General features: G+C 39.0%; 1 protein-coding gene across 1 annotated transcript; it reads left to right on the top strand.

Annotated features, from left to right (window-relative positions):
* Window positions 1-547: 547 nt before the first annotated feature.
* On the top strand, window positions 548-18,984 carry cnot2 (CCR4-NOT transcription complex subunit 2). The gene is made up of 15 exons (XM_015381619.1): window positions 548-687; window positions 3,369-3,503; window positions 4,427-4,493; window positions 6,380-6,527; window positions 8,020-8,235; window positions 8,709-8,764; window positions 8,851-8,976; window positions 11,642-11,769; window positions 11,886-12,006; window positions 12,134-12,290; window positions 14,356-14,417; window positions 14,604-14,653; window positions 14,795-14,895; window positions 14,982-15,126; window positions 17,654-18,984. The coding sequence occupies exons 2-15, from the start codon at window positions 3,381-3,383 to the stop codon at window positions 17,738-17,740; spliced, it is 1,587 nt and encodes a 528-aa protein (XP_015237105.1). The 5' UTR covers window positions 548-687; window positions 3,369-3,380; the 3' UTR covers window positions 17,741-18,984.
* The last annotated feature ends 8,641 nt before the right edge of the window (window positions 18,985-27,625 follow it).

The raw sequence follows: 27,625 nt of genomic DNA, 5'->3' as shown, positions 1-27,625 counted from the left end.
ACAATTAGAAACATAAAGCAAAGTACATTGCAGTGGCATTGTCAGAGTTTTTCTACTACTTACTGTATGACTTCACATGTTTGGGTAGCCATGCTAGTGGCATAAATTACATCTTTTAAACCTCTGTATTATGCCCAATGATTGCAATCTGAAGTAATCCATCCATCCAATCCATACAAAAAAAAAAAGAAAAACACAAAAAAAAAGGTCAGGTCCCAGCCTAAGGTATTTATGGAATAGCTTTTACAAAGATTACATAAAATAAATCCCTTTTGATTACACTTTAGTATAACGATTGTATGTGAACATGATCCTTGACTGATTCCAGTAAACCTAAACATAACTTAATAAACCACAACCATTCTAATAAATCTAAAATGATAACAGTAAGTTATAGAATAATTTAATTAACAAACATTTTCATAAACCCAAACTGATTAGTTTAATCTAAAAGAGAATGATGGCCCTCAGAGGTCAGCATCTCAGCATCCTGTCGGCCATCTTGTAGTGGGAGGACAGATTGATGCGGTGAGCTCCTTTTTCTGTTTTGTTTCCCGGTTTAAATTATCGTTTAAGTTCCTAGTCTCCTCAATTCCGCGTAAACGGACACTCCACGCGTGTCCGTGATTATGTGATCCGCGCAGCGAGGAAAAACGTGGTGAAAAGGAGCTTTAAAGCCAGCAGTCGGTTGGTTTTTGTTGTTGTTTTGGGGGAAGTAGTTGACGGAGGCGCAGCAGGCCTCCACATTTAAATGGACATAAACACTATTTTATACCGCTTTTATTTGTTTCTTAACAGTCCACGAGTTGATAACAATTGAACCCGACCTAACAGATTGGAGTAAAAACATTAAAAACGTTTTAACGATTCTGTTCTGGTTGTGCGTTCTAGCTAGCTGTTAGCTCATATGCTAACAACCCAGCGCTTTCTATGGATTTAGCTGTTAGCTGGCGGTGGTTAGCTACAGCTATGAGTACTGTTTAAAACTTTAACGCAGACTTATGTAAGCAGCTTATATTATCACCTAAACGACAAACAAACTAATACCCCGAGTGTTGTGGAAATGTATACATGCATATAAATATGAAAACAATCTAGTCCTCGCGCTAGCATTAGCATGCATGGCTATCTTACAGCTACGTGCTAACCGTCCTGGCTTTTAAACTCATATACCTGCTTCCATAACTAATGCTGCAGGATTTAAATGAGTTAGCTTAGTAAACAGTGGTTAAATAGTAATTATATTTTCCTAAATCAGACTGAGTTTATTCCTCTTTGTCGCTGGTGATGCTTGCTGTGTAACTAATTGTGTTAAACAAAAGGAAGTAGCAGTGATGGAGAGGGGACTGATCTTCTGGACATTTTTATTCCTATTGTGTTTTAACATCTGAGGGTAAATCTGTTGTGAGTAGAATGCTCGTGTTTAATAGACTGCTGATCTCCATTAGATGGTAATTCGTTTATTATAACTAGAATTGGCTGTTTTAGGTACAGATAGAGAAGATATGAATCTTCGCATATGTCAGTTAATTAAAAGGATCTATATAATGCAGAAGAAGGCAGGACGGATCCAGTTTGTTTGCATCTACAAAACCTGTTTTTGCCTGCTTCAACTCTGCAGCCTTTTCATTGTGGATCAACCAGAATGACTTTGCTGGATAAGATCTCAGACTTAGACTTAGACTTGACTTTATTAATTATTTTATTATTTATTTTATCTCGTTTATCTCGTTTTAAGTCTTTGCAAAGTGTGTAAATGTACATTGTTATTGAAAACAACATTATTCAATCCGAAGTGTGTTAAATATTCTGCTTGTTTTGATTACTACAGGTCTCACCCTTTGGGCATCAGCGACAGTTTAATCTCTGAGCGACAGTTTTAAATCCTCTTTGCACTAAATGATAGACATTAAGAAAAGCTATTTGGTCCAACCTAGCCCGGATACATAATTGATGTTAGGGTAATTTTCTGTGGGATTTTAACACACCATTGTTGTGGTTTTTAAATAGTATTTCAGTGTAAAAGCACATTTTGAACCTGTAAGATGGACAAACCTTAGTCGTTTTCTCTTTCGGGAACAAAAATTTTGGCAAAGATGTTAAGATAAACGCTATGATTTCGTAATTTGGTGAAAAAGACAAAAGCAGAGAAGCTTTACATAACACTTCCATTTTCATAATTATTTTCTAAAGCTTTAATTGGTGAATGGTGATGTCCACCTGCTCCAGGGGGTCCAGAATCAGCTGTAAAGGTGGATCCTGGAAAAGATAATCCCTTTTAGTGGCTCTAAAAACTCAAAGTCCAAGTCTGCCTGATTTTAGGAGCTTTAAAGAAAGACTATATAACTTCTTATCTAAGTATGATCTTAGTTTAAGATCTATTAAAGGATTATTTAGGTAGATATGAAGGTGAAGCCTATAAGCTGAAACCCAGAATGTATCATTTGACCCAGAATTACGCTTTACGGCATTCTGAGTTATCAACCTGGACAGATATATCACAGAAAATGACCTGGACGCCGGCGGCAGACTGGGTCCTTTTCAAACCGAGGCAGTTGAGTATCCAGACACCAAGTTAGCCTGCTGTTGCTAAGAAAGCTTCTCCGAATTTTCCTCACACACACAGCATCTTAAACACCAAAAACTCAACGTCAGTGCTTGCTTCATCTGATCACCAATATAAGTGATGCGTTGGAAGCAATAGGAATAAGGAAAAACAAACCACTTTTGCGACGATTTACTTTGAAGTTAAAGGCTCTAGCGCCCCTAGTGACTAAATGTTACACTGAGTTCCTTCAATTGGTTGTGATATATAAAATTAGTCCTTTTTTATTTGCGTTTTTTAAACAAAACTTAAAAATGACGTAACATTAATGTTTTATTATCTCTAAGCAAAACATTTTCCTAATTGCATTACAGAGCGGTATCGGGGTTAAACACTGTAAATTTTCATCTTTAACACCTGATCTACCAGCTGATCTGAGCTGATATCTGCAACAAGCCCTGGTTCCCAGAAGCACTTGAGCACATCTGCACCACCTTTTAAAAGGTGCAAAGGTTCAAAAGAACAGTTTATTCATATTTTGTATTGAGGAATGATTATCAGCAGTGGTGTGCATATTTAATACATTTAGAAAAGTGCTACTTTGATCATCTACACGTCTGTTAAAGTCTTGAGAACCGGGAGCTTCATGGGTCTGTTATGCTCTGAACTGTCCGGGTTCTTCCTTTTACCTGCAGGAATGTGAAACATTGAGCCACAGACAGTAGAACCTGAAAGGAACGTCATTTATCCCGTCTGTCATGAATCCGATGCGTGATCGGAGCTGCGCTAATGTGACCTGACCATCTCTCTAATTATCTCCCAGGTGACACGCGGAATGTTTGGTGCTACCCGGAAGAAGTTTATGGAGGGGGGGATCGAGAGCGAGTACGCTTCGGACGACTCCGGCCTCTACTATGGCCACACGTCCATGTTCGCTCCTCATCGAGCCGACAAAGATGTAAGTCTGTAACTCGGCGGCAGCATCACCGCCTCAGAGCATCCGATTTCAGGGGCTGATTTTACAGACCAGAGAAAATCAGTGTTTTAGTTGGTGATTTTTCTGTCAAGTAAGGAATAAATATGAAGTAAAATGAAACCTGTTTTCTTATTTTTATTTTTTTACAAACTCAATCTGAAGAGTGTGGCTGATTTCTGTTTGGCTTCATCTATTCTTAATCCAGTGCACCTAATTCCATCAGGAAGCTTCGTCAGTAGTAAATAAAGCGTGAGATCAGATGTCAGTATAAACGCAGCTGCTCTGTGAAGCCGTCAGTAGTTTTTGGGAGAACATTAGTGAAGAAGCAGAATCATGCAGTCAAAAGGTCAGGATGAGGCTGCAGGAAGCTGAACCTTCCTGCAGGACAACCAGAGGTGGTTTAGATCAGAGCTGATTCATCTGAAAGGCAGAGGAACAAATCAAACCTGTGGCCAAACAAAAATGTTTACAGATCCATTGGGTTGAGTTTAATGATGGTGATTCTGATTGATTAGCTGAGGGAGTGACATAGAAACCCATGCCACACTTTTCAGATTTTTCTCAGTTACATACAATGTCCTGGTTTGTTAAATAAAAACCTCATCGAATGCTTTCATCTTTTTAAAAATGAGTAAAATCTCCCTTTAATACCAGCGAGGCTCTGAATTTACAGCAAACACCTTCAGCACATTTAAAACTGAAGAAAATGTTAGCTTTTCCTCTGAATCTTGTTTGGTGGCTTTGAAACACAACAAAAAAAACTTGAAAACTATAAAAAGGGAAAAGTGTGTTTCTGCTCATTGTGGTCAGGATGCATCCAACAGTAACTCGTTGTTCAGTGTTTCACGTGGAGCGATTTAACTGGAGGAAGATGGTGGACTTATGTTTGTGCTTCCTGTGTTCAGATGCTGTCGTCTTCCTCCTCAACGAGTCAGCTGTCACAGCTGGGAGCCAGCTTATACGCCCCACAGAGTAAGATCAACACCCACATTTATTTCTGCTCAAAGGTTTCCACTTCTGTTCCAGTCAGGGCTTAATTAATCCTGTCAAGGTGCTTTAAATGACCCAATAATGCTGCCCGCCCTAGACGAACCTGTGAGCTGATAAAACACATGTTCACAAGTGCTAAAGGCTCCGATATTTGTATTCATATCTATTTATTTTGATCTCCACTAATTAAAACAAGTACATCTATTCTTCCTAAAGTCATTTCCACCCCAACAGTTTTTCTTTGACATTGATTTTAAATGACAAAACAAACTTAAACAGTCCTCCAAGAAAGAAAAAAATAATATATAAATACACATTCCCACATATGCATACATGTTTATTTACACACACATAATTTTAATGAAATATGTAAGTCAACAGAAAAACAGAAAAAAAAATTGTAAACCCTCCTGTGATCTGGAGGAGCAGAGTCTGCTAATGTCTGTGTCTGCAGTGGCTACTTTATCCACTGCAGAAATTGATTTACCCCCCCGTACATTTCCTGCACACCACCTTTTCACATTTGTGACAAACATCATACGAGTGTTTTTTTGTGCAGCGTTGAAGCACCTGCCGCTGTTTTCTTGGCCTCGCCAAAGCTGCTCTTCAGCGGTGGAGGGGCTGGTAACCTGCGGAGCGCTTGTGGTTTTATCAGTTCAAGGATAAAATCTCTGCGTGAGACGGTGACGTTCAAACATCTCCCGAACAAAACCAACGCGTTTATAGCTGCTATGTCCAGCTGGTCGTAAAATGCAGCCACAGGCCACGTTCTCCTTGGAGCTTTTACATAATACTTTCTAATCATCTGATCCGACACATCCAACGCCGACCTGTGTGCGGTTATAGTAAACCACGGCTCTGGTTTGGTGTACCGGCTGAGGTTCCAAACCTTGAACAAAAGTTTCACTATTGTCTGATGGGTCACTGATACGTTTGCATTTTCCTGTGCATGGGTGATCATCCTTGGACTCGCTGTCAGAATCTGAGCCGCCTCCTACCCAGTCCTCCTCATCCGTCTCTCCCTCCCCGCCAGAATCGCTATCATCAATATTTTAAAGCATTTCTTAAGTCTGTTTAGCGGTTAAATTTCTTCTGAAAGCCATTTTTCCATATTAGCCAAAGAGTTCTAGGTAGAATGTTTGTTGCTAGGCAACCATACCGCGGGAAGATTTTAAAATCCGACTAATAAAGCCGTCAAAAGTATGGCTGTGGGAGATTGAGGTAAGATTAACCATATTTCTTTTTTTGTTTTTATTTTATTTAAAAAACTACATGAAAATGAAGGAAATATAGAAACAGGAAAAGTCAGTTAACATGAGCAACATATGATTAATGCAAATAAAGTTATTTCACTTTCAAATCTCAAAACTGTCAAAATGGCGGCCTTGGTAGTTCTAATGTTAAGGAGTACACAATATGTTATGACAGAGTAAAAAACTTCCACTAAAATAGCAAAGGTTGACTGTTTGATGTCCAAATAGCTTCAGTTACTCAGAGGAGCCAGAAACATGACTAAAGTACGAGGAGTTTCCTCACAAAAATATAAAGGAAAGTAGAGTAGTTTTAGTGTACCATACTTATCAAAATGCATTTCTTTTCAAAATGTAGCTAATGTAAATGTCAGTAGTTACATCACTCCTCTGATGGAGATCTACAAGACTGGCAACCTATGGAGGCATTAATAAACTCTTTGCTGAACAAAGTCTGCCTGGAAATTGAAAGCTTCTTTCTAAAATATTGTTAAAACAATCTCAAAGTTCAATCTCTCTGAAGCTCAGCTCAGATAAACACAGAAAGTTTCCTTTGCTTATAAACCAAGCTTTTCTTCTCTGTTTCTGTCGTCTTTTCCTCTGTCCCTCCGGCTGCAGGTGCTCTGGGCTTCCCTCTGCGCGGGATCAACAGCAGCGCAGCTGCACCGCTAAGTCGAAGCTCGCTGAACCAGCCTGCCAGCCAGCTCTCTGGTCACACCAGTACTCCCAACTCTGGACAGCTGCACACGCCCCCCTCACCCAGCAGGTTTGCCTCCTTTAACTAGAAACCCTGAAAACATTTCCTGATGTGCTTCCAGCTTCTTTTCTCATTTCTCATTGCATTTATTTAATTAGATAGCAGCAAAATATTGAACTAATCCTGGCTGCCTCTGCGGATTTATGGCTCCAATTCAGTTAAGAATGCTTGTTAGAGTTTGCAGACTCTGCATTAGTTTTATATTTCAGTCTCTTAGGCAAAGCACAGCTAGTTAATTGGTAACACAATGCAGCAAAAGGACAATTCAAAGTGCCTTATGTGAATTAAACTATAAAAAAGAAGAAAAATAAAAGCAAACAGAGATAATAGCAGGTAGTAAAACAACAAGAAACTTTAGTTCTGCCATGACCGGAACGGTTCAGAATGAACTTTTCTCTGGCATTAATCTCTCTCCTTTAAAATTCCTACATTTAGCTTAAAAAATACAGAAATGTTGGTCATTGATCAGGTAAAAAGTTAACATTAAATGGTGAAATTTAAGGTCTAAATGCAGAACAAAAAATTAAGGAGTAAATCTCCACAGAAAAGCTAAAAGTTCTTCAACTTCCAAACAACACAAAAGGGGGGGAAAAAACAGGATGCTGTGAAGATGTTTGAAAGAAAATAAAAAGACATTTTCTGCAAATATGGTGAAAAATTGCCCAGTAAACACTGAAAACAGTAAAACATTGAAATAAATAAAACATGAACTGTTAGATATCTGAACTATATCCTGGTTTAACTTCTACTCACTGGTAGAATATTCTAGTTCCAGTGTAGAAAATAAATCTAATAATGGAAATCACATTTTTTCCTCCTGGGGCTGATAAACACTTCAATATAAATGTTTATCATTTTATAATTATTTTTAAATAAGAGCTGTTTAATTTTAAAACACATTTCCAGTGTTTTACCGTAAGTTATGGTCTGTAGTAACAGTGTTTGTCACTGACTGGTATTCAGGGTGCAGCTGAACTGAACTGAGAGATCCACAGTACCTGTAGCTGCAGCTGTAGGAGAGAGGAGGGGTAAATGTTTACAGGATGATTTGCGTTCAGACTGATGTTCTGTCAGACCAGCATACCTATAATCAATACCCATTTATACCGTCAGTTTATCCCTTTATTTTTGTACGAAAAAAAGACTTTAAACTACCTCAGTGTGCGTGTATCCCTTCAGTCATGTAAAAAAATACTATTTAATTACTTAGTTTTTGGTGTTTTTTAAAGCGTATGGCGATCTGACCTTAAATAGTTTTGTTTTTTTAGAGAGAGCGAGATCATTTTTAGGTCTAGCAGATTCTAACACCTGATACACAGTTTAATCAATGTGCTGAATTAAGTCAGCACAATGTTAGGGAAGTTATTAGTTACTGTATGATCCATATTATCATAAAGGATCTAAGATAATCTTAGAAACCAGCTGCCTTCCTTCAGGTTATGACCGATTCCTTCTCTGTCCAGGAATATGAGTTCTTAACCTGTGTTTTCTGCTTCTGCAGGGGGTCCATCATGCCCATAAGTAGCCGGAGCGTGCTGAACCACAACCAGCAGGTCGGCGGACCAACGGGGCAGACGAGCGGGTTAGGAGGTGGGGGAGGAGAGAGGGGAGGCGGCGGGGGGAGGAGCGGCACCATGGGGAGTCCCAGCCGGTCGTCTCCGAGCATCATCGGCATGCCCAAACAGCAGCAGGCGCGGCAGCCGTTCTCCTTCAACAGGTGAGGAGAAAACAAAACATCTCGCCCTTATAGTTCGGTTTCCACCTCATCCTCCATGACCAGAAGTTCTGGGCTGATCTGGGAACAGGATGATAAAGTTTAAATAAAGCTGCTCAGATTTATGGACTATGATTCCAGCATCTATTTCCCTGCTGGATATAAGGAGACAAAAATTATTTACGAGAATAATTTCATTTATACAACTTAATTGAAATAAAATTGTTTATAAAGAACGTTAAATGATCAAATGTTTATAAAAGAATATCTAAAAGTATAAATCAACAACTACAAGTTATTATGAGCAAAAATTCTGTGTAAATGTTTATTAGTTTTATATTTTAAACTGTGATTATCCAGAGCAGTCTTAGCCCCGCCCACTGGCTACCACAGGTAACCATGAAGTGGAGTAAAAAAGAACCACACCTCAGATCAGCGAAACCAAACAAACTGACTTTGACTTTAATACTGAACAGGAATCCAGGCTTCAACATGAGAGAGTCCTTAACCAGCAACATCTTCAACGGCACAGGTGCGAAGGCCGAAGTCCCGACGGAGAACATTTCAGGTTTGAAAATCCCACAGAATAACGGCTGTTTGTCGTCACGCTTCCTCCAGACGGCAGTGAGAATGTGACGGGGTTGGATCTGTCAGACTTCCCGGCACTGGCGGACCGGAGCCGGAGAGACGGAAATTCGAATCCCACGCCGCAGCTCAACCCGCTGGCCGGTCGGGCGCCCTACGGTAAAACACACACGCTCTGATTCCTTTAGTTCACACAAAGAACTGGTACTTTCAGTTTTTCCTTTTATTGACAGTTAATCTGCAGGAAACTTAATGTCAACATTTTAGGCCTTAAAATGTATTTTAGATCCTATATCTGCTTTTTATAGTATTCAAAGTCAACCTTAGAGTCAATACTGGCTTTAGCCTGATGAAATATCAATCATTATTACTGGTTTTGATTTTCCAGGCCAGAAGAAAGACGCTCAGTTTAACTGTGTTTCTGCCCTAAAATCAGTAGGAAGAGCTTCATCAAGCTGCTTGAACACCTCTTAACAGCTGATTGCATTAAACACGTACCACATTGTGAGCAGCAAGGAGCCCAAATAAACAGCCTAAAATAGATCAGTACTCATAAAGCCAGATAAAACATTATTGTTGGTGTTGAGAGTTGGTCAAGCAGGTCCATTTAGAGCTAGGGCTGGGCGATATGACCTCATATCAATGTCGTAGTAAATTGGCTAGTTTTACCTCAATAACAAAAACTCACACAAAGAGAAAAGACAATTAGAAGAAATTTATTGATACAATTACTTTGTCTTTCGTGCTCAGACCTCAGCAGGAAACATAGCGCTTAATTTTGATAGATATGCATGAACAGAGCAAAGAATAGTGCTGTTCCCCCCCACCCCCCAGGCCTGAAACTGCTGGTTAGCAAGACGGTCTGCTGAGCTTTATGGGGAGATCCAGTGGACTGCGGGAGCTGATACTAGAGCTTCACTCAGGGACCTGGAAGATGGAAGTCCAGTTTGGATAACACAGGTTGAGAGAACCTGTCCATGATGAGCAAGCATGAAGCGACAGTGGAGAGGAAAAATTCCCCGTTGGGAAGAAACCTCTGGCAGAACCAGACTCAACATGGCGGTCCTCTGCCGGAATGGTTAAAATTAGACGTGGAATGCAGGAAGAGTGCGGGAGTAATGACACTTTAGTTATGATGGTGGAGGAGGGGCTGGGGGTGGGTTGAAACGGGGTCATTTGAATGAAGTCACACAGTACATCCACCGCCTGCACACAGGAGCAGACAGTGCATTAGCTGTGTTGCAGGTGGATGTAAGAGAGCAATCAGTTTCTTCAGTTGAACTTCCACCTAGCCTCCATAATAAATGCTTCAGCTCCTCTATCAGAAATAACGGCATGTGCAGGAAATGCAACTGATATATTTATAATTTATTTATAACATTAAATATTACTTTCATTTAACTATTAAAGGCTTGCACCCATTCAGGTTTAAACATTCAACAATGTTTCATTGAACAGGAGAAAAATGTTTCCTCTCTTGCAAATGTTTTTGTGCAAAGGTAACCGAGGCTTTTGCACATCTTTGAACTCAACTGCCCGGTTGCGCTGTAGGTGGTGGTAGAGGTTGGATGTGCTACTTTGGGTCTGACAGTTTTCAGCCCAACTTTACTTTTCGTGTTCCTTTGCTAAACATCTATGGCGTAATTTTGGTGCCACTGAACTGAACGTGTAGTGAGAACAATGAGCATCGCACACATTCACTCAAAACAGGTCTGCCGCACACTCAGCTCTGACAACGTGCTCTTGACTCCTTCTCTGCACGCTCGGCTTCATCTCTTCTCTCGCTCGGCTCCACAGGATTAACTGATGAAATTTAATAAACAACTGCAGATGAACATTCTCAGTCATCCAGGTCATAGTTATTCCATAAAAGTTTAAAAACAATCCAGTGGACTTGGTTTCCAAAGTTTGAAGACGTTTCGCTTCCCCTCCAGGAAACTTTCTCAATTCAAATGTCTGGATCCGCAGTGAGTTTGAGTCTTTATATAGACAAGGCCTTGTATTGCTTGGAAACATGCAAATTGAAAAACATGAAACCGACCCACTCATCTTAATTTGAAAAAAATTAAATTAAGTTAGACGATTTTTCACTGGGCTCATCCGCCCTTCTCTTTGTTTATGCTTCTGACTGGATTGACGGAGTCACATGATTACACACCTGCTGCCGCGTCTTAAAGAGGAAGGAACTACAAGCCACCAGCGAACCCAGGAAAAATGGCAGAATTGTTCACCGTCTTATTTACCAAATTCACCAGCATGGGAAAATTTGTGCGGGTTATAGTAGTGAATGGTGGTAATGGTAAAAATCCATTTTATCATCCAGCGCTACCAAGAGCTACATTTTTAGTCAGTGTCTGTTGGCGGCATGAAGCTGAGGGTTTTTTTAAAGATGTTCGGTGCCACCAGAATCTGGTTGTTTCCCACTGCCACCATCTGCAGATCATCATTGATCCGTTATATGAGCAGTCTGTTACTTTACAAAACATTTCCAAACATTTGGCATTAGCACAGATGTGTGAATGAATGAATATATTTTACATATTTTATGAAGGTAAAAATTTATTCAAGCAGGTTTTTAGTAATTTAATTATTTAGGACTTTAAATAAAATCCTTAAAAATTGTAAAATCTTTTGAAACTCTGAATAGAAGAGCAGAATTCAACAGAACTGAACCTAGTCTGGTTTCCCTCCCTGGAAAAGTAGAAATTAACATCTGCTTTAGGTTGTTGAAGCTTTAGCAAAGCAGCAATGAAAGTAAAGCGTTTTTTGATTGATGATTAACTGTTCATCTGATTACGGATCTCTTCCTGTTTTTGATTCCTAGTTGGCATGGTAACCAAGCCATCCAGTGAACAGTCACAGGACTTCTCGATCCATAACGAGGACTTCCCAGCTCTCCCAGGGCCAAACTACCAAACAAAAGACGCCAGCAGCAACAACGACGACAAAACGGTCCGGAACCTGTTTTTGATAAAGTTGGGTTCATGAGGGTTAACCCGGGCTTCACGTTTTCTCCCTTTAAACATCTGGGTTTGCCTGAGTTTCTTCTTCCTGCTTGTTCTAAGCAGAACCTGAACTCATCGGGGAAGGCCTCCTCCAGTGTCGACGGTCCGAAGTTTCCTGGCGATAAGAGCTCTGCTCCCAGCAACAACAACCAGCAGAAGAAAGGGATTCAGGTGCTTCCTGATGGTAAGTTCTGACTGGTTTGTTTCTGAGGTTGATGTTTGTGATCATAGCTGAAGAATACAGATCAGGTTTGTTTACACCCACTCTACCCGGATGAGCCCTAAAGCTGCCCTTAAACTCTGTGTCTTAGGCCGGGTGACCAACATTCCCGTCGGCATGGTAACGGACCAGTTCGGGATGATCGGCTTGTTGACGTTTATCCGGGCGGCAGAGACGGATCCTGGCATGGTCCACCTGGCACTGGGCTCAGACCTGACGACGCTCGGCCTGAACCTCAACTCGCCTGAGTAAGACGGGCTCACACACACGTCCTCACTTTGCTATATGTAGTGAGGACCATTGACTTTCCTAAAGTGAACCTAAACTTAATTCATGCCTTAGTCTTAAACCTAACTGTTAGCAAAATGTCCTCACTTCTATGGTGAGATCAGAGAAATGGTCCTCACTCTACTGCCAAAACAAGGAGCACACAGACAGGAGATTAAAAACCTCAGACCCACAATGGTCCCGTTCTAAAGAAGGTTTGAGGCTTTTAGTTAAACACAAACTGTTGTTTTTAATAAATATCTGCCGCAGGAAATGTGTCGCCATTTTAAACAACCAACTGGTTGTATTTTAGTTTTTAAAATGAAGAAAAACAAACTGATTCATAAGATGCAAAATAGATTTTCTTCTATAGAATATTAATTGATTTATGAATAAAGATAGTAGAAAAACATAATTTCCAAACTAATTAAAAGAAAAATAGTTTAAAAACACATTTCTGGTGCTTTTAAAATCATTCTCTTGTGAACTCAATTCCAATATCCTTTAAAAAAACACTAATGCTTATAAGTCTGGGATTTGTTATTATAGTCCATTAGTTGTTTCTTTATGTCAATTTTAGCATCTATAAAGAGCCGTTAGAGAGGGTCCAAAGAGGCTTTGGTCCCCTACATGTGAAGGAGGGTTTTTTCCAGATTTCCATTCAAAAACTTTTTTTTTGTCATTTTACCAAACAATTATTTTTTTATTTCTACATACACATGTTTTTTTGTTTTTTTCAATCTTCATTTTTTCCGTCTTCATTCAGAATATGTGTTCATCTCTTGCAACAATAATGGAACAAAGTTACCTCCATATAGTTGATGAGCTCAGTTACAGAACAGCACAAAGAAGAGCCCAGTTAAAAACTACAAATGAAACGGTACCAACCACTGAGCCCAGAAGGCTGAAAGAAAAGAGGAAAAATGGAAAGGAAAGTATGTGTTTGGAGCGTGCTGCAGATCTCAGGTGCCATTCCGGATTCAATACCCTAAAACTCACAGGAACCGACATAAAAATAGGATGGCATTGGATTCCCATGCTAGACGCATGGTGGTGGGCGGTGCATCAAATTTATATAACATATAACTGTTAGGGACCAGTTTTAACAGAAACAAGAACTTGCCAAAGGTTCCTGTTCACTGAATGTAATAACTGGCACTGAGGGAATGCACATGCTATCATACAGACAAGGGGTTATTATCAACACTTTCACATTTTAATAAAAGAAACCACCATTAGTATTCAAGTATGAAATGTAACAAACGCAGGTATAAACGAGATCAATTAAGCTAGAAGCCAATTTAAGACAACAGCAATCCTCTATAACCACAGCTCCGCCACATTTACATCAGCAGTAGCCGTTCAGATTTAATATGAATTTAATTACCAGATAAGACGGAGCATAAAGCATGAAAAAAAAAAAATCACACTCATCAAAGATGCTGATTATTTATAAAGAAAATCTATCCTTCTGTCTTTCTGCAGCAAGTCTTTGTGTCTCTGTTTATTATCGGCCATTAAGGCCAGAAAAACTTTTAACAAAAGCGAATTTAAAATGCAGATTGTCGCTAGCTTAACTTGGATGTAAACATTTTTGCTGTAATAACTAACATGGTGATGTTAGGGCGGCCAGCTAGCTGGCCCAGTGGAGCTAATCTAAAATCTGATTTGTTAAAGAAAGCCTTCAACAGACTAAGGTTTAGATCTGATTGGACAGAAAATATAGCAACCATGTAGATTTAATGGAAGCAGCGCAGCCAAGAGAAATGCTACAAAAATAGAATAGAAGAAAATGATTTTCTACGCAAGGCAGCCATATTGGAAAATGAATACATGTTTAAATCCTGCAGGTAGACTCTGTGAAATTATCAGGTGACATCTAAGCTGAATTAAAAAGCGTGCCACGCTTTTGAGATTTGTATTCCTGAAATGAAACAAAGCGAAACTCTGCTGATATAAATATAATTTGTTGGAATGAAAATATTGGGGCTAAATGTATGCAATGATTGAAACAGTGACCTCTAACACGTTGTCATTTCCTGTCAGGAACCTCTACCCTAAGTTTGCGTCTCCGTGGGCGTCGGCGCCTTGTCGGCCGCAGGACATCGGTGAGTTTCTGTCACACCAACCCTGTGATCATATCAACACTGAGTTTACATTAAAAGGATTTAATTGCTGTCAGTGAGGAGAGCAGATTTCTCCCTCAGAGGCAGAGTTTACCAGCTGTTAGATTTTTTAATTTTGATTTTAGTTTAGCTAAAATGTTCTGCTCTTTTATGTCTTTATCTCTGCAGACTTCCACGTCCCCTCAGAGTACCTAACCAACATCCACATAAGGGACAAGGTACGGAGCAAGAACAGCTGTGCTTCATTATTCAAAACAGTCATTAAGAAGCTAACACCTGCTGAATATATTTTAATTTGACTTTAATGCATCCCTCCTTTGCTTCTAACCTCCCTTTTCTGTATGTTTGGCTCTCTGCAGTTAGCAGCCATTAAGTTGTCTCGGTACGGTGAAGATCTGCTGTTTTATCTCTACTACATGAACGGAGGAGACCTGCTACAACTCCTGGCTGCAGTAGAACTGTAAGGCCGACCTGCAGGGCTTTAATCCGCACCGCTTTCAGCATCTTACCCTCAACTCATCCATACGCCTGTGTTTCTGTGTCCAGTTTTAATCGGGACTGGAGGTATCATAAAGAGGAGCGGGTTTGGATAACACGGGCCCCTGGAATGGAGCCCACGTTAAAAACCAACGCCTACGAAAGAGGGACCTACTACTTCTTCGATTGTCTCAACTGGAGGAAGGTGGCTAAGGTGAACAAACTCACTAAGGAGTTCAGATGTCTGTGAGACGCTGTAGCGACGCAGAGCGGTACATAGGTGGCTCCTACAGGGTTCTTCCAGGCTAAGAGGAGCCATTTGACTTAATATTGTGCCATTTGGCTTAGAAAAAACCCTGTAGGAACCTTAGAGGTGCATTACTGCACTAATGCTCCAACTTACAGAACTTTACACCACATGAAAAATAAATAGTCTGGAAGTTTATTTACCATTTAAGTAGTTCCTTAGTAACCTGTGTACATTTTCGAGCTGTTATTTAAAGCACACGTGTCAAACTCCAATCCTCCAGGGCTGCTATCCTGCAACTTTTAGGTGTTTTAGATGCTTTAACACACATGAAGCGAATAATCAGAACTCGACTGTATGGTAAAGATGATATTCAGCTGTTTGATTCAGGTGTCTTGGACCTGGGACAGATCTGTAAAGTGCAGCACACTGTCCCTGAAGGATGTATGGAAATCATAGAAATCTAAGGGTTGCTTGCCCTGTAGAAAAACAATTTTCATATTAAGCTCCTGTCACACCTTGACGATTTAGACAGCATATGCCTGATGTATGAAAAATCTGGCAAAAATGCTGGCATCCATTGGATAAGTTATGGGTATGTTTTGTGTAAGTTATGAGCACGCTGAAACACATCGACATACGGTGAGTATGTTGGGAAATTTTAAGCATGCTTTAAGTTTATGCCTGCGTATGCTCATAAGCTACAAGTAAGTTATCTGAACAAATATCAACGTATCTGAGGCGTTCCTGATGACAGCTGAACGTGTTTCTAAGTTACAGATACTGTATAATGGCGTATTGGCAGCTTTTTGGTATCTGTCAGAGTGAGAGTGAGAGTGATGGATCCTCCCTGCGTTCACGCCAACGACCAACAAACTTCCTATTGGACATGACGCTGAATCTGCTGCGACTGCAAACCTTCTTTCTTTCTCTTTCGTTTATTTTTTTTTTTATTTATATATATATTTTTTTTTTGGGGGTGAGTGGTAAACAGCAGCTACGTTAATACCACAATCAAATAAATATTTTTATGCAGGCTGGGCACCTCCGGGTGCATCGCTGCCCCCCTTAGGAAACTGGCTTGTGCATCATTTTAATGGGCATTACGCTGCCGTGCGTTATGCATAAGTTAGGCTGTCGTTAGACATACGCTCTGGACTCATTACTCTATGTATATGTAAATAAAAAAAAAAAAACAGAGACAAGGTGTGACAGAGGCTTAACAGAGAGGCTCAACTTTGGGTCCAATTATATTTAACAAGAGTAAGACGCTGACTTTCTCACTCCAGTCCTTTAGGTGGCGCTAATACGCTTAAAGTAGGTTTGTTATTTACATCTTTGGCGACATTTTTTAGCCCTGCTCTTAAAGATGTATAGAGTGAATTTTTTGTTATTATTCTTGCAGAAAAAAAAGCTTTTTATAAACTGAATTAAAAAAAAAAACAAACCCAGGAATGACAACTTTAAAAATGTTTAATAAAAAAAAATTATTTTCAGACTAACTTTGCAGTTTTCTCAGCTTGGAAAAAAAAGAAGCACATTTATTTGTCTTGTGTTTTTTGTTTGTTTGTTTTTTCAAAAGAGGAAAAAATTTATTTGAAAAATCTGAAAAAAATCGAAAATAAAAAATCTGTAAAAAAAAATAATAAAATAAAAACATTTGAGAAAACAGGAAAGTTTGTCTAAAAATATTCTTGGTTAAAGTATTTTTAAAGTTCTCTATCTTTTATTTTATTATTTCTGCTTAAAAGTTTCCTTCACTTGAAACAATAATTGAGAAAAAGCAGACTCCGTATAGATGCAACATAAATGTCTTGCTGGTATCCTGTTACTTCCCTGTACTTAGTTAACATTACATACTCTGTAATACCGCATGTTTTCCTGGGAATACCCTTAAGACTTCCCAGTATGGGAATTGGTGTCCCAGACATGTCCCTATGAGTATTCCTTTTACAGATCCTAGTATCAACCTTTAGGTACCCTGTAAGTATCCAATAAGAATACTTAAAGTAACCTGTAGGTACTTTGAGAGTACTTGGGAGGTTTCCCCAAATTCAGTTCCTTGTGGGTATCCATGGGTACCTTTTAAGGACCTCATTAAGTACCTTTAATTTCCTGTTCATGTACTCTAGTTACTTGATTATTGAGGATTACTTTATTCACACTTGTAGGTATTGTGTAACATACTTTTTTATTTAATTCACTGCTGCCTTTTAGATATCCTGTTAGCATGTCTTATAAACCCCATCAGTACCTATGAAGTAACTTATAAAATACTCTATAATACTACTCGGTTTTACCCCCTGGTCACCCTGTAGGTATGTTTGGAATTTTTAAAAGTATTGTGCAGGTACTCTGTAAGGTCCTGCTGATTGATCAGCTTTATTTTTCCTTTTTGTCCAAGTTAACTTTTTAGAACTATTTTTTTTTTTTTTTTTTTTTACAGACCCGCCGGATTGTTGTACCATCAGTAATTTTCACTCTTTGTTTCCAGGAGTTTCATCTTGAATATGACAAACTAGAAGAGCGACCCCACGTTCCCTCCACTTTCAACTACAATCCTGCCCAGCAGGCCTTCTGATTGGCTCTCCTCTCCTGCCTGCCTGCCTGCCATTGGCCCTCCTGGCTCATCAGTCCCCGCCCCTCCAGGTTTTCCCACCTCTGCACTCTCTAATGAATCTGGCCCGTGAGGACTCAGGACGGTCCCGGCGTCTCTGACAGACTTCATCATTTTAACGTTTTTCTCTTTTATGTTTGTCCTTTTACCTCATTTTTATTTTCATTTTATTCTCCTCCATACGTTGCTTTGGTCTGATGAGTGAAACCCAGACAGAGAGGGGAGCTTTTAATAACTATCCATCTGCTCGACTGATTCCTTCCTTCAATCATCTGAAAACCCGACTGTTGTTTTCTAAGGAGGCTTTTATGAAGAACCAGATTTTAACAGAAAACCGGGTTAATTCGCCCGTCAGATGGATACTTATTTGGCTCTGATGCAGAACAAGCTGAAATATTTTTCATTTTCACCAGAAATACAGATCAGGACACACATCACCACACTGTGGGCAATCAGGAGAAAAAATGCAATGTACATTGTAGCACTATTTCATAATAAAAGAGAAAACTATATATTTTTTCTGTTTTCTTGATGTTATCTAGTGAATTTAGAAACATTTATTTGGATCCGGTTCGGTTCTTGACACCTGAAACAGGTTCTTTAGCAAATCAGTTATTCTCATCCTGTAGGTAAATCTCGCTAACATTAATAAAAAAGAACTTTCTTTTTATTGTCAACAAATCATATGGTAGAACCCAAATCAGTTGGATGAATAAACACTTTTTCAGCTGTTTAGTAAAAATGTGAATCTCCCAAATTCTGATTTAGCTAAATGAACGTTAAGGCATTTCAGCTTGACATCATATCCGTTGTAACCCAGTCAGAGAAATGTATAAATGCGGGTTAGAAGTGAGAAACTCAGGGTTCCTACGTAGAATTTACAGATGTTCTCCTTCACTCTCAAACACTTTTCTGTCAACCAGCCGTTTAAACGGCCTCAGCGGCTACATTTTGGCATCGTTTACTGAGAAAAAGATATTAAATGGAGGTTTTGATCTTCCTTCCCGTTTATGCCAAAGTTTGGGATTCTTTTAAACGATTTAAAAAGTAAAAAAAAAAGAGGGGGGGAAAGTAAGACTAAGAAAAAAAAAGGCTTAAAGTGCATAATGGCACAGCTAGAAGTTTAGTTTAATTCATTTATTATGTTCATTTTAGTTTTATGGGTTGTTTAAATGTGCCAAGAATGAACAACTTCTATAAAATGGAGGCATAAAACGTTTCCTGGTTAAAGCTGATTGAAGAGAACATGTAGAGCAGTCAAGGCGGCGCAGGTTTAAACCGGTTATTCTCATTTGTTGACATTTGTTGATTTAAAGCTGTTTAGTTTTAAAGGAAGCTCCTAGATCAGGATGAATCTGAGCTGAAGCTGTTCTCCTGGTCAGGGTTAGCCCCGCCCTTTCTTTCACTTTCTCCTATTTTATCCAAACATCAGATCAATTTAAAGTCTTATTTCTTTTTATTTCATTCCTCCTGTTTTCGATCCCCTGCTACATTCCTCATCTCCTTACACACGAAGGTGACTTTGGTTTTCTTGCTGAAGCGTGGATGTTCATTTTTAGAGCTTTTACAGTGAACCTGGAAACCAGTAGGAAGCGTCTCTCAGCAGATGGATAAGTGATGGCAGCTTTAAGTCTGATTTTCTTGGTTTGGGGCCATTTAAGCCGAAAGAACTTTGTGATTTTTACCTTTTTAGAGCAGCTTAAAAAAGTATGAGGTGCTAATTTAGAAGGCTTTCGTGTTTTTGGAGTCAGAGTAGCTGCTTCTGCCTGCCTTCCTGCTCAGCTAATTTACAGCCGGCTGTAATTAGTGGATGGAAAGAAAACTGAACTCAGATTCTGCAAGAAAACCAAACATCCAAAGCTTTTCTCTAAGGTTCCTTTCACTACAATAATAATCACTATATTTCCCATTCAGTTACCTTTACTTCCCTCCAGGAGGTGCCACTGTGCTGTTATGTATATTTATTCTGAATATATATTCATAACAAGGCGGCAGAGCTAAAGAAATTTTCCCCCGGCCTCTGAATGATGCAATACGAGACTTCCTGTTATGTCGATCGCCATGACAACAGCTTGGTCATGCCAGGAGCAGCAAGCCAAGGACACGCCCACAGACCCTGTGACCTGTCTGAGGAGTTTTGATTGGAGGACTTAGCCGTTGGCTGTTTTATCAAATATGGCAGCTAGTGTTTTAATAGGAAAAAAAAAAAAAGAATAAAATAAATATTCTGGTAATGAAACTGAATGAGGAGTCCAGAGTGTTTTTTTGAGTTATTCAATGTTTAACTCGAATTCATTTTAAGTTGTCATTGTTTTGCTTTCTTTTTTTTTCCAGTTCTTTTTATGGCTTTTCTCAGTAACGGGTTAAGATTTCCCAAAAACTCTATTTTTTTTTTTTTTTTTTTTACTAACATTTGGGGTTAAAAATGCACCAATACTATGAAAATATAGTTTAAATAGCATTTCAGAACTTGCACTGTAGTGTTTGTCCAGAAGAGGGCAGCCTTTACTTGGAGGAAGGCTATGGAGTTTATTTTGGTCCAGTATTGTTGCAAAAACAGATCCTGTTATGGAAATAAAAAATTGAGGGAAATAAAACTTTAAAAACCTTCTTAATTAGAAGAAGGCTGTGAGGAACTTTACTGTTTTACAAAATTATCATTTTTTTAATTTTATTTTGTCAGAAATTTCTTGCAAATTTTATTTCTTGTTTAGATTGAATCCTAATTGCCTTGTCTTTAAATTGTGTTTTACAGATTAGATTCAATTCACTTAAATCCAATCCAAATTCTCCTTCTTGACCAATAAAAATGTTGCTTCCATCCAGCAGACCAATACAAATGCAGCTTTGTTCCTTACCCCGGAGGAAAGCTTGCCCTTAGTGAAGGAAATATCTGTAAAACAATACAAAATCTAAGAAAACAAAAAAAGTTACACTAAAAACCTTTTCTTCTTTTATTACGAATCTTTTCCATTCAAATTCTGGATTGAATTTGTGTTTTTTCAAAATTCCATTCAGGTGCTTAGGACAATAATGGAGCAAAATTAACTCCATAGATGATGAGCGAACGTGTAATCAGACCACAGGTCCATAGGGGCAGGCGGGACTGGCTGGAACAAGATTTATATTTTGAGTTACTTGATTTTATAGAAAGAAGCTGAGGTGGAATTCAAGGTTTGAGGGTTTAAATCTTAATAGTAGGGTTGAAGCAAAGTCCTCCACCCATCCATCATCCAGGTCACACCAGTTCATGGCTTCAGCAGGGACCTCCTCTCCTTCCTGTCTCTCCGACTCTCCAGGTCTTGATGGAAGGCATTCTTTTCATGAAGAGGAACAGGACCTCTGGATCTGACACAGTCTGTTTTTTTTCCCATCAATCTGCTGCATGAATCTTCAGAATTAGACGGGTCTGTATGAAGGTAGATTTGTTTCTTTAGTATTCAATAAAAAAAAAAAAATGTTGCTTCAATCAAAAAATATATTTTCAATTAAAAACAACTTCACTTCAATTAAAAAAAAACTTCAAAGAAAAAAATTATTTCCAAAAATATAGCTGAGATAAAAAAATAAAAAATACAGTTGAACACTGCTTTTCTTTGATAGAAATCTGTTTTTTTAGTTTAAATCAACTTTTTCAATTGAAGTAACATTGTTTTTAGATTGAACCATATAATAGGTAGGTCATTTGTGTCTTTATCATTCAATCTAAAAAGAAGTTGCTTTAAACAAACAAACACAATCAATAAAAAAAGTCACTTCAATGAAAAGATAAACGTTTTCAATCATAGAAAATAGTTTTTGAATGCAAATAAAATATTGAGTTAAAAAATTGCATTTGAACACTTTCTTTTTTTATTGAATTTTTTTTTTTTTTTTTCGATAGAAGCAATCATTTGTGTTAGGGACTTACATTGGTAGGACATTTGTGTCTTAATCATTCAATTAAAAAATATATATTTTCATTTAAAATAAAAACTGGTCAGGTACAAATATTTTTTTTCTTTGATTGAAAAGTTTTTGTTGTTTTTTTTTCATTGAATTGAATGTGTTTTTAATTGAAAATATATTTTTTGATTGAAGCAACCATTCTTTAATTGAATAACAAAGAAACAAATCTACCTTCATAGGTCTGGAAGTCTTACAGTGTTTTCATCTCTATCCTTTGCAGTTACATGTAACCATCACAGGGTGTCGCTTCATAACTTCCTCTTAGCATCCATGCTTTCATAGCAGAGCTCCTTTCCTGTTAAAGTTCTCCCTTTCAGTCCTCCTTCTGTGTCTGTTCCTGTCTGCTGTGGTTTGGTCATGTGGGTCAGGACTAGGGGTGTAAATCACACCCAACGGTTCGATTATTCGATTATTTTCGATACACAAGAATGCACCACGATTCGATTCGCTTAATTGGTTAATATTTTTCTTTTTACCTTACAGGCTAGACAATGTTTCAAATTTGAAATAAATCAATGAAAGATTTAATATTTTTATGCATTGTATTTGAGAAACAGCAAATAACAGAAGTAGCAAAGTTGTACTCCACTGAAAAATAATAATTCCCATGTTTTCTAGATTCTGAAAGGCCTTGCAAGAGGATAGTGGCTAAAGGAAGCGAGGTAGGAGGGCAAAATAGGTTAAGCGCCATCGCAGCACGGAGTCAGACTTACGTCCGGGAGCAAATGGATAAAAATAGACCGGAGTGAGGAAAAAGATGAATCGATATTCTTGCGGACGTGCCGATCCATCGGATCATCGGCTGTTGGATCGATGCATCAATACAAAACGATTATTATTTACACCCCTAGTCAGGACATCTGTAAACGACTCAGAAGAAGAATATTGAACTGTACAACAGAATGACTCAGGGTGGGAGCATAAAATATTTAACAGGCAGATTTTACAGCAGCTGCTGGTGCAGGATGGAAATGAAAACTTAAATCCAGACTGAAGCCATTCGTTGGACCGCAGCATCAACTCAAACCAATATGGGGGGAGAGACGAGGGGTTCTGATTATCACAACTACTTTCTGTTCCTCCAATGCGTGAGAATGTAAAAAATAGTTTGCAGTTATGTAACAAATGGATCTAAAAAAGAAAGAGTGGGAGTCAGAGTGGGAGAATGCGGCAAATTAAAACTTCACTTCAGTTAATTAGCTCATTTCTTTTTTTATTGAAGCAGGAAGGCGACTATAGACATCATTAACTTAGGCAACGTGACTCGGTTCCCTCTGCAGAGGAAGGAGATCGATCTTTGGATGCTGGAAGAATAATTAGTTCAATATTTTTTACTTTTCTGAAGGTCCATTGTCGTCCTCCGCCCCTCTTCTCCAGGAGGAGGTCATCCTGCAGAGGAACACCTCAGGCATCAGAGATCTGATTATGTTGATCTGTATTACAGCTGAGGGTTAGACCTAATGCTAAATCGGGAGATTTACTCTTTTCTTCACCTTGACCTGCAGCAGAAACTCTCCCAGAAACACAGCAGGAACATATGATAAAGGATCTAAGCTTAGCCTCTTCTTCTCTATGCCTCTTTTAAGTAAATCTGCTTGAAAACATCATTAATTCAACACATTTTAGCAACTAATATGTTTTTTTTTAACTCCACACTGTTATTAAGAGTCGATGGAGATGAAACAGCAAAATAATCATCTAAAATGGACTTTGGGATTTAATATTTCTTTGATGGTTGCAATCCAAGTCCTCTAGGAAACCATAATGCAGCACCTGAGCAACTGCTGTACTATATTTCATGCATAAATTGTAAAACATAAATCTTTTAAGGGGATTATAGGTGATAAATCCAAACGGCTCTCTGAAGGAGCCATTTTGACTCATTTTATCAACTTTTATCTCACCACAGAGGCTCTGTGTTCAGATAGAAGCCACGATTATTTTGAAAAAAATTATCTTTCTTTTTCCGCTCAGTTGCTTAGAATCGAAATGGGATTTTATTGGCAAAGAAAATGTTCACATCCTGTAGAGGAGCCTTTTCTCATTACACGGATGTTCATAAACTGGTCATGTTTTATCACCATTGGCTGGATTCTTTCTGCTGAATTTAGGAGACCGTCGAGCTCAAGTGGTTAAACAACCGGTGCCTCCTCTTCAGCAATCATAACAATCTATTTTAATTGTATTGAAGGTAGTTAAAGCAGAAACAGCAGCCTTAGTCGTCTACCAACTAAAAATGACTCAATCTTCTGCAAAGAATATATTTCAAGATAAGTGGGTGAAGCTTGTGGACTTTCAGGAAGTTCTGAGCGCTGTAGGATTAACAGGACATCATGGTGCCACCAATGCAGAGCTTAGTAATGGCAGCAATAGAGCCACTTCAATTCCAAGAGGAAGTTCTGAGGTCCAGTGTCCTGGTCAGGAGTAACGCTCCGTCTGTCCTCATAAAATGAGCTGCAACACAAAAACATCATCACCGGGTTTGGGAATGTTACATCAGCAGTATTTGTTGCGTAATAAAACCTTTAAACATGTTGAATTAATCTTTGGGGGGAAAAAATCTGCTGCTGTGAAAATGTAATATATGTCTGTTTTCTATTAAAAGACAGAAGTGAAGGGATGCTCCATTTCTGCCTAAGAAGCTTAGACGTCTGTGTCCTGCTGTTAAATACCATCATCCTGCAGACGGAACCCGTATTAAACTGCTGCATCATTCTAACGGCGCTTTCAGAGACGCAGACACCATGATGGATTTTTTCACCGGCTGTCAGTCCCTGTTGATGCAGGGATTTTCAGCCAAATGTTTCCTCTGCAGCAGCTCCTCTGGTTTTAACCCGACAGAAGAAACAAATATTGAGCAAGTCGGATCAGGTCCATTTGTCTTTACGTTGAAACAGGTTTGTCTGCTTTGTGCAGACATGTGGCCTGTGTTCTCCTGCTCCGGCTCCCGTTATTATTTGTAATCTTTTGATCTCCAGAGATGATGATAATCCTGCCACATGCATCCCTGATTACCAGCATACAGGCTTCATGTCTTTAGCAACAGGCGAAGATGGAGAGGTGGAAGGACATCACTTGTGTGGTTTTCTGAGTTTAAATATTAATCTAGGTATGATGCGTTCAGGAGACCCTGCAAACTTTAGATGTGCAGGTCTACTACTGGGTGAGATGATCTGAACTTTAGGAAATGTTGCATTGATCTGTAGGAAGAACCATCTAGAGCAGGTACCCAATTAAAATCAGCTAGTAAAAGTCTGGAGACATTTTTAAATATAATCTGTTACTTTAAACAGTAACACTGAAATAAAACTAGGTGTTTATTCCTCTAAATAGAACTTTTTTCCATTTTAAAATCTAAGCTCTGTGTTTTCACCTTGAAGCTTTCTTTCTCTGGTTCTTTTTCTACAAAGAGATCACTTGTGACAAACTCTTTAAATAACACTTCATGATCTATATCTATTAAATAACCATGAGAAAGGACAACAGATTTTAATAGAAAATGTAATCTTACTCAGATCAGAGAAGTTGCTTTGAGTTACTGTCAGAACTCAAAACACTGGATCCAGAATTCAGGCAGACAGGCTGAAGTAATTTATAAACAGAAGAAAAGTTCTGCTTCTCGACAGGTAGGATCAGATGGCTGTGGTTATTAAGTTCAGTCCAAGCCCAAAAGAAGGACTGGAATCCAGCCGGATGATTTTCCACAGCACGAGACGGGAGCCGCCTAGAGAGATCCAGGAGTAGAACCCAAAGGTGCTGCAAAGCAGACCAACGAGCAGAAACCAGCTGGTTTACAGTTGCCTTCTGTATCTCTGCTTCTGTCTCCTTGAACCCCAGTCGGCCTCAGCAGATGGCCGCTCACACTGAGCCTGGTTCTGCTGGAGGTTTTTTCCTGTTAAAAGGGAGTTTTTCCTCTCCACTGTCGCTACAAGCATGCTTGGTGTGAGGGACTACCTTCGAGTCAATGAGTCAATGCAATCAGCTGGTTTACCTTAGATAGAAACTTTGAATCAATTTGACTGTATGGTTTGGTTAAATTGTAAAGTTCCTTGAGATGACGTGTTGAGAATCTCCGCTATATAAATAAACTGAAATGAATCGAATAAGAAAAAGAAACATATTTTTGCAGATCCTGGTGCCTCCTATAAAGTAATTTGTATGGGTAACTTTTCTCTTTGCTGGAGTCTTTTTTGTGTAAGTAATCATCTTGGAAGTTTGCTCTGTGCATATGCCTCTAAATGTCCGATAATATGCATGTCCTACCACTCTCTTTCCGCAGCTCTGTAGCATTTACACTCAAAGTTACAGATTTTCTCCATTTCTCTGTGATCTACCCCATCAAAAGTTAGTGTCCATATAGTCACCGAAGCACGTCTGACTGATCCTGTTTAAAGTTCTGTTGTTTTTTTGGTGCTCCTGTTGTCTCCTGCATCTGTGTCCTTATTTCCACGGTGTGTCCTATCTCATCACTACTCCTCTGCAGGCAGAATGTTTTTCAGACACCTTTAGGTCTAAATCTTGTGCCGCCAGCTTGTATCTCATGAGGAGCTGATGTCTGTTCTGGATGTTTTGGAGAAGGCGGACCTTGGAGGTGGTTGTATTTCACCTAAAGGTGACTCAGGCAGAACACCAGCCTCGCCCAGTGATATGTGTTTTATTTCTTCACCCCCTCAGCCCTCAGTAGCCGGCTGTAAGGAGCAGAAATCGATGGATCCCAGTCGGCCCATCGATCAGCGGATCCGTGCAGAATATTTTAGGAGGCTGTTTGCATCTTTAAAAGCGATCAAACTGCTCACACAGGGAAGCCCAGAGCACATTAAACTGAGGCAAACTTTTTTCAACTTCTCCTGGAAAAAGCAAAAAAGAATTCAGTTAAAATATTAAATCCACAGAACTAGAGGAGATCTGCAAAAAAGCAGCTGACAAATGTTTTGCAGATGTTCATTCAGAGCCAGATGTACTTGTGAAATTTGGATCGTTGTTTCTGCTGCATTTCTGTTCTCCTGAGTTTAAAGGTAAGACCGAATGGCTGGACATCCTGCTTTAGGATTTGATGGAGGGTCTAGTACAGATTTACTTGGGGACAGATGTTTTTTTTTGTTTTTTTTGTTTTTTTTATGGGGACAGAATAAATAAATGAAACAAAACAACAGGCCAACATTTCATTATCTGTTTTACTCAGTGAGCCACAGAAAAAAACAGCCTCAAGCAGCTCTTAATCAACAATCTAGTTAAATCAAGAGAGCGATCAGTTACGGTTTCTGAGTCAGAGGATAACATTAGAAATTGACTTATGTTTTCTTTTTTTTTCTACAGTGTCCTGTCTGGCAATGTGGCAATAAGACAAATGGAGCAGTACAGCTATCGCCATAGTGTTCTGCTTGATTTATGCATATAAATAGCTTTATTATAATTCATGCAGGGAGTATTATAGATGATATGGACACTGAAATGTAATTAGAACAGGAAAGGAAAAAAACAGGAAAAGGGAGAAAAGATGAAAGGAAAGAGGAGATAAAAGGGAGACAATGATAAATAAAAAAAGAAAATGACCAATGTTTTCAGTGTAGGGGCCACAAGTGGGGCCAAAACAGGGTTGAGTCGGGACTCCTCGGAAGGAGTCATGGTTGCATTCCTCACTGAAAGCTGTCCCAGACCATCACACTACCACCACCATGTTTAACAGCTGGTGTAAAATATATATGATATGCTGTTAGATTTCAGGTTGTAGCTCCTCCAAAGTCAGATATCATCTTTGAAAAACATTTTCAAAATTAAATAATTTTGATTTCTAATATTTAAGCATGGCGGACGGGGGGGGGTTACCATTGCTAATGAAACTACTCTGTTTTGCGACGGGAAAGAAGGAGAAGATGATGAGAAAAAGAGAGCAGAGAAAGT

Source organism: Cyprinodon variegatus, unplaced genomic scaffold (assembly GCF_000732505.1).
Source record: "Cyprinodon variegatus isolate N-32 unplaced genomic scaffold, C_variegatus-1.0 Scaffold237, whole genome shotgun sequence".
Lineage (NCBI taxonomy): Eukaryota > Metazoa > Chordata > Actinopteri > Cyprinodontiformes > Cyprinodontidae > Cyprinodon > Cyprinodon variegatus.
This window is presented reverse-complemented; position numbering and strand designations above follow the sequence as displayed.

Coding starts and splice junctions, on each gene's coding strand:
- cnot2 (XM_015381619.1), top strand. CDS start 3,381: ATGTTTGGTGCTACCCGGAAGAAGTTTATGGAGGGGGGGATCGAGAGC. Junction 4,494..6,379: donor CAGCTTATACGCCCCACAGA/GTAAGATCAACA, acceptor CTCCGGCTGCAG/GTGCTCTGGGCTTCCCTCTG. Junction 6,528..8,019: donor ACGCCCCCCTCACCCAGCAG/GTTTGCCTCCTT, acceptor CTGCTTCTGCAG/GGGGTCCATCATGCCCATAA.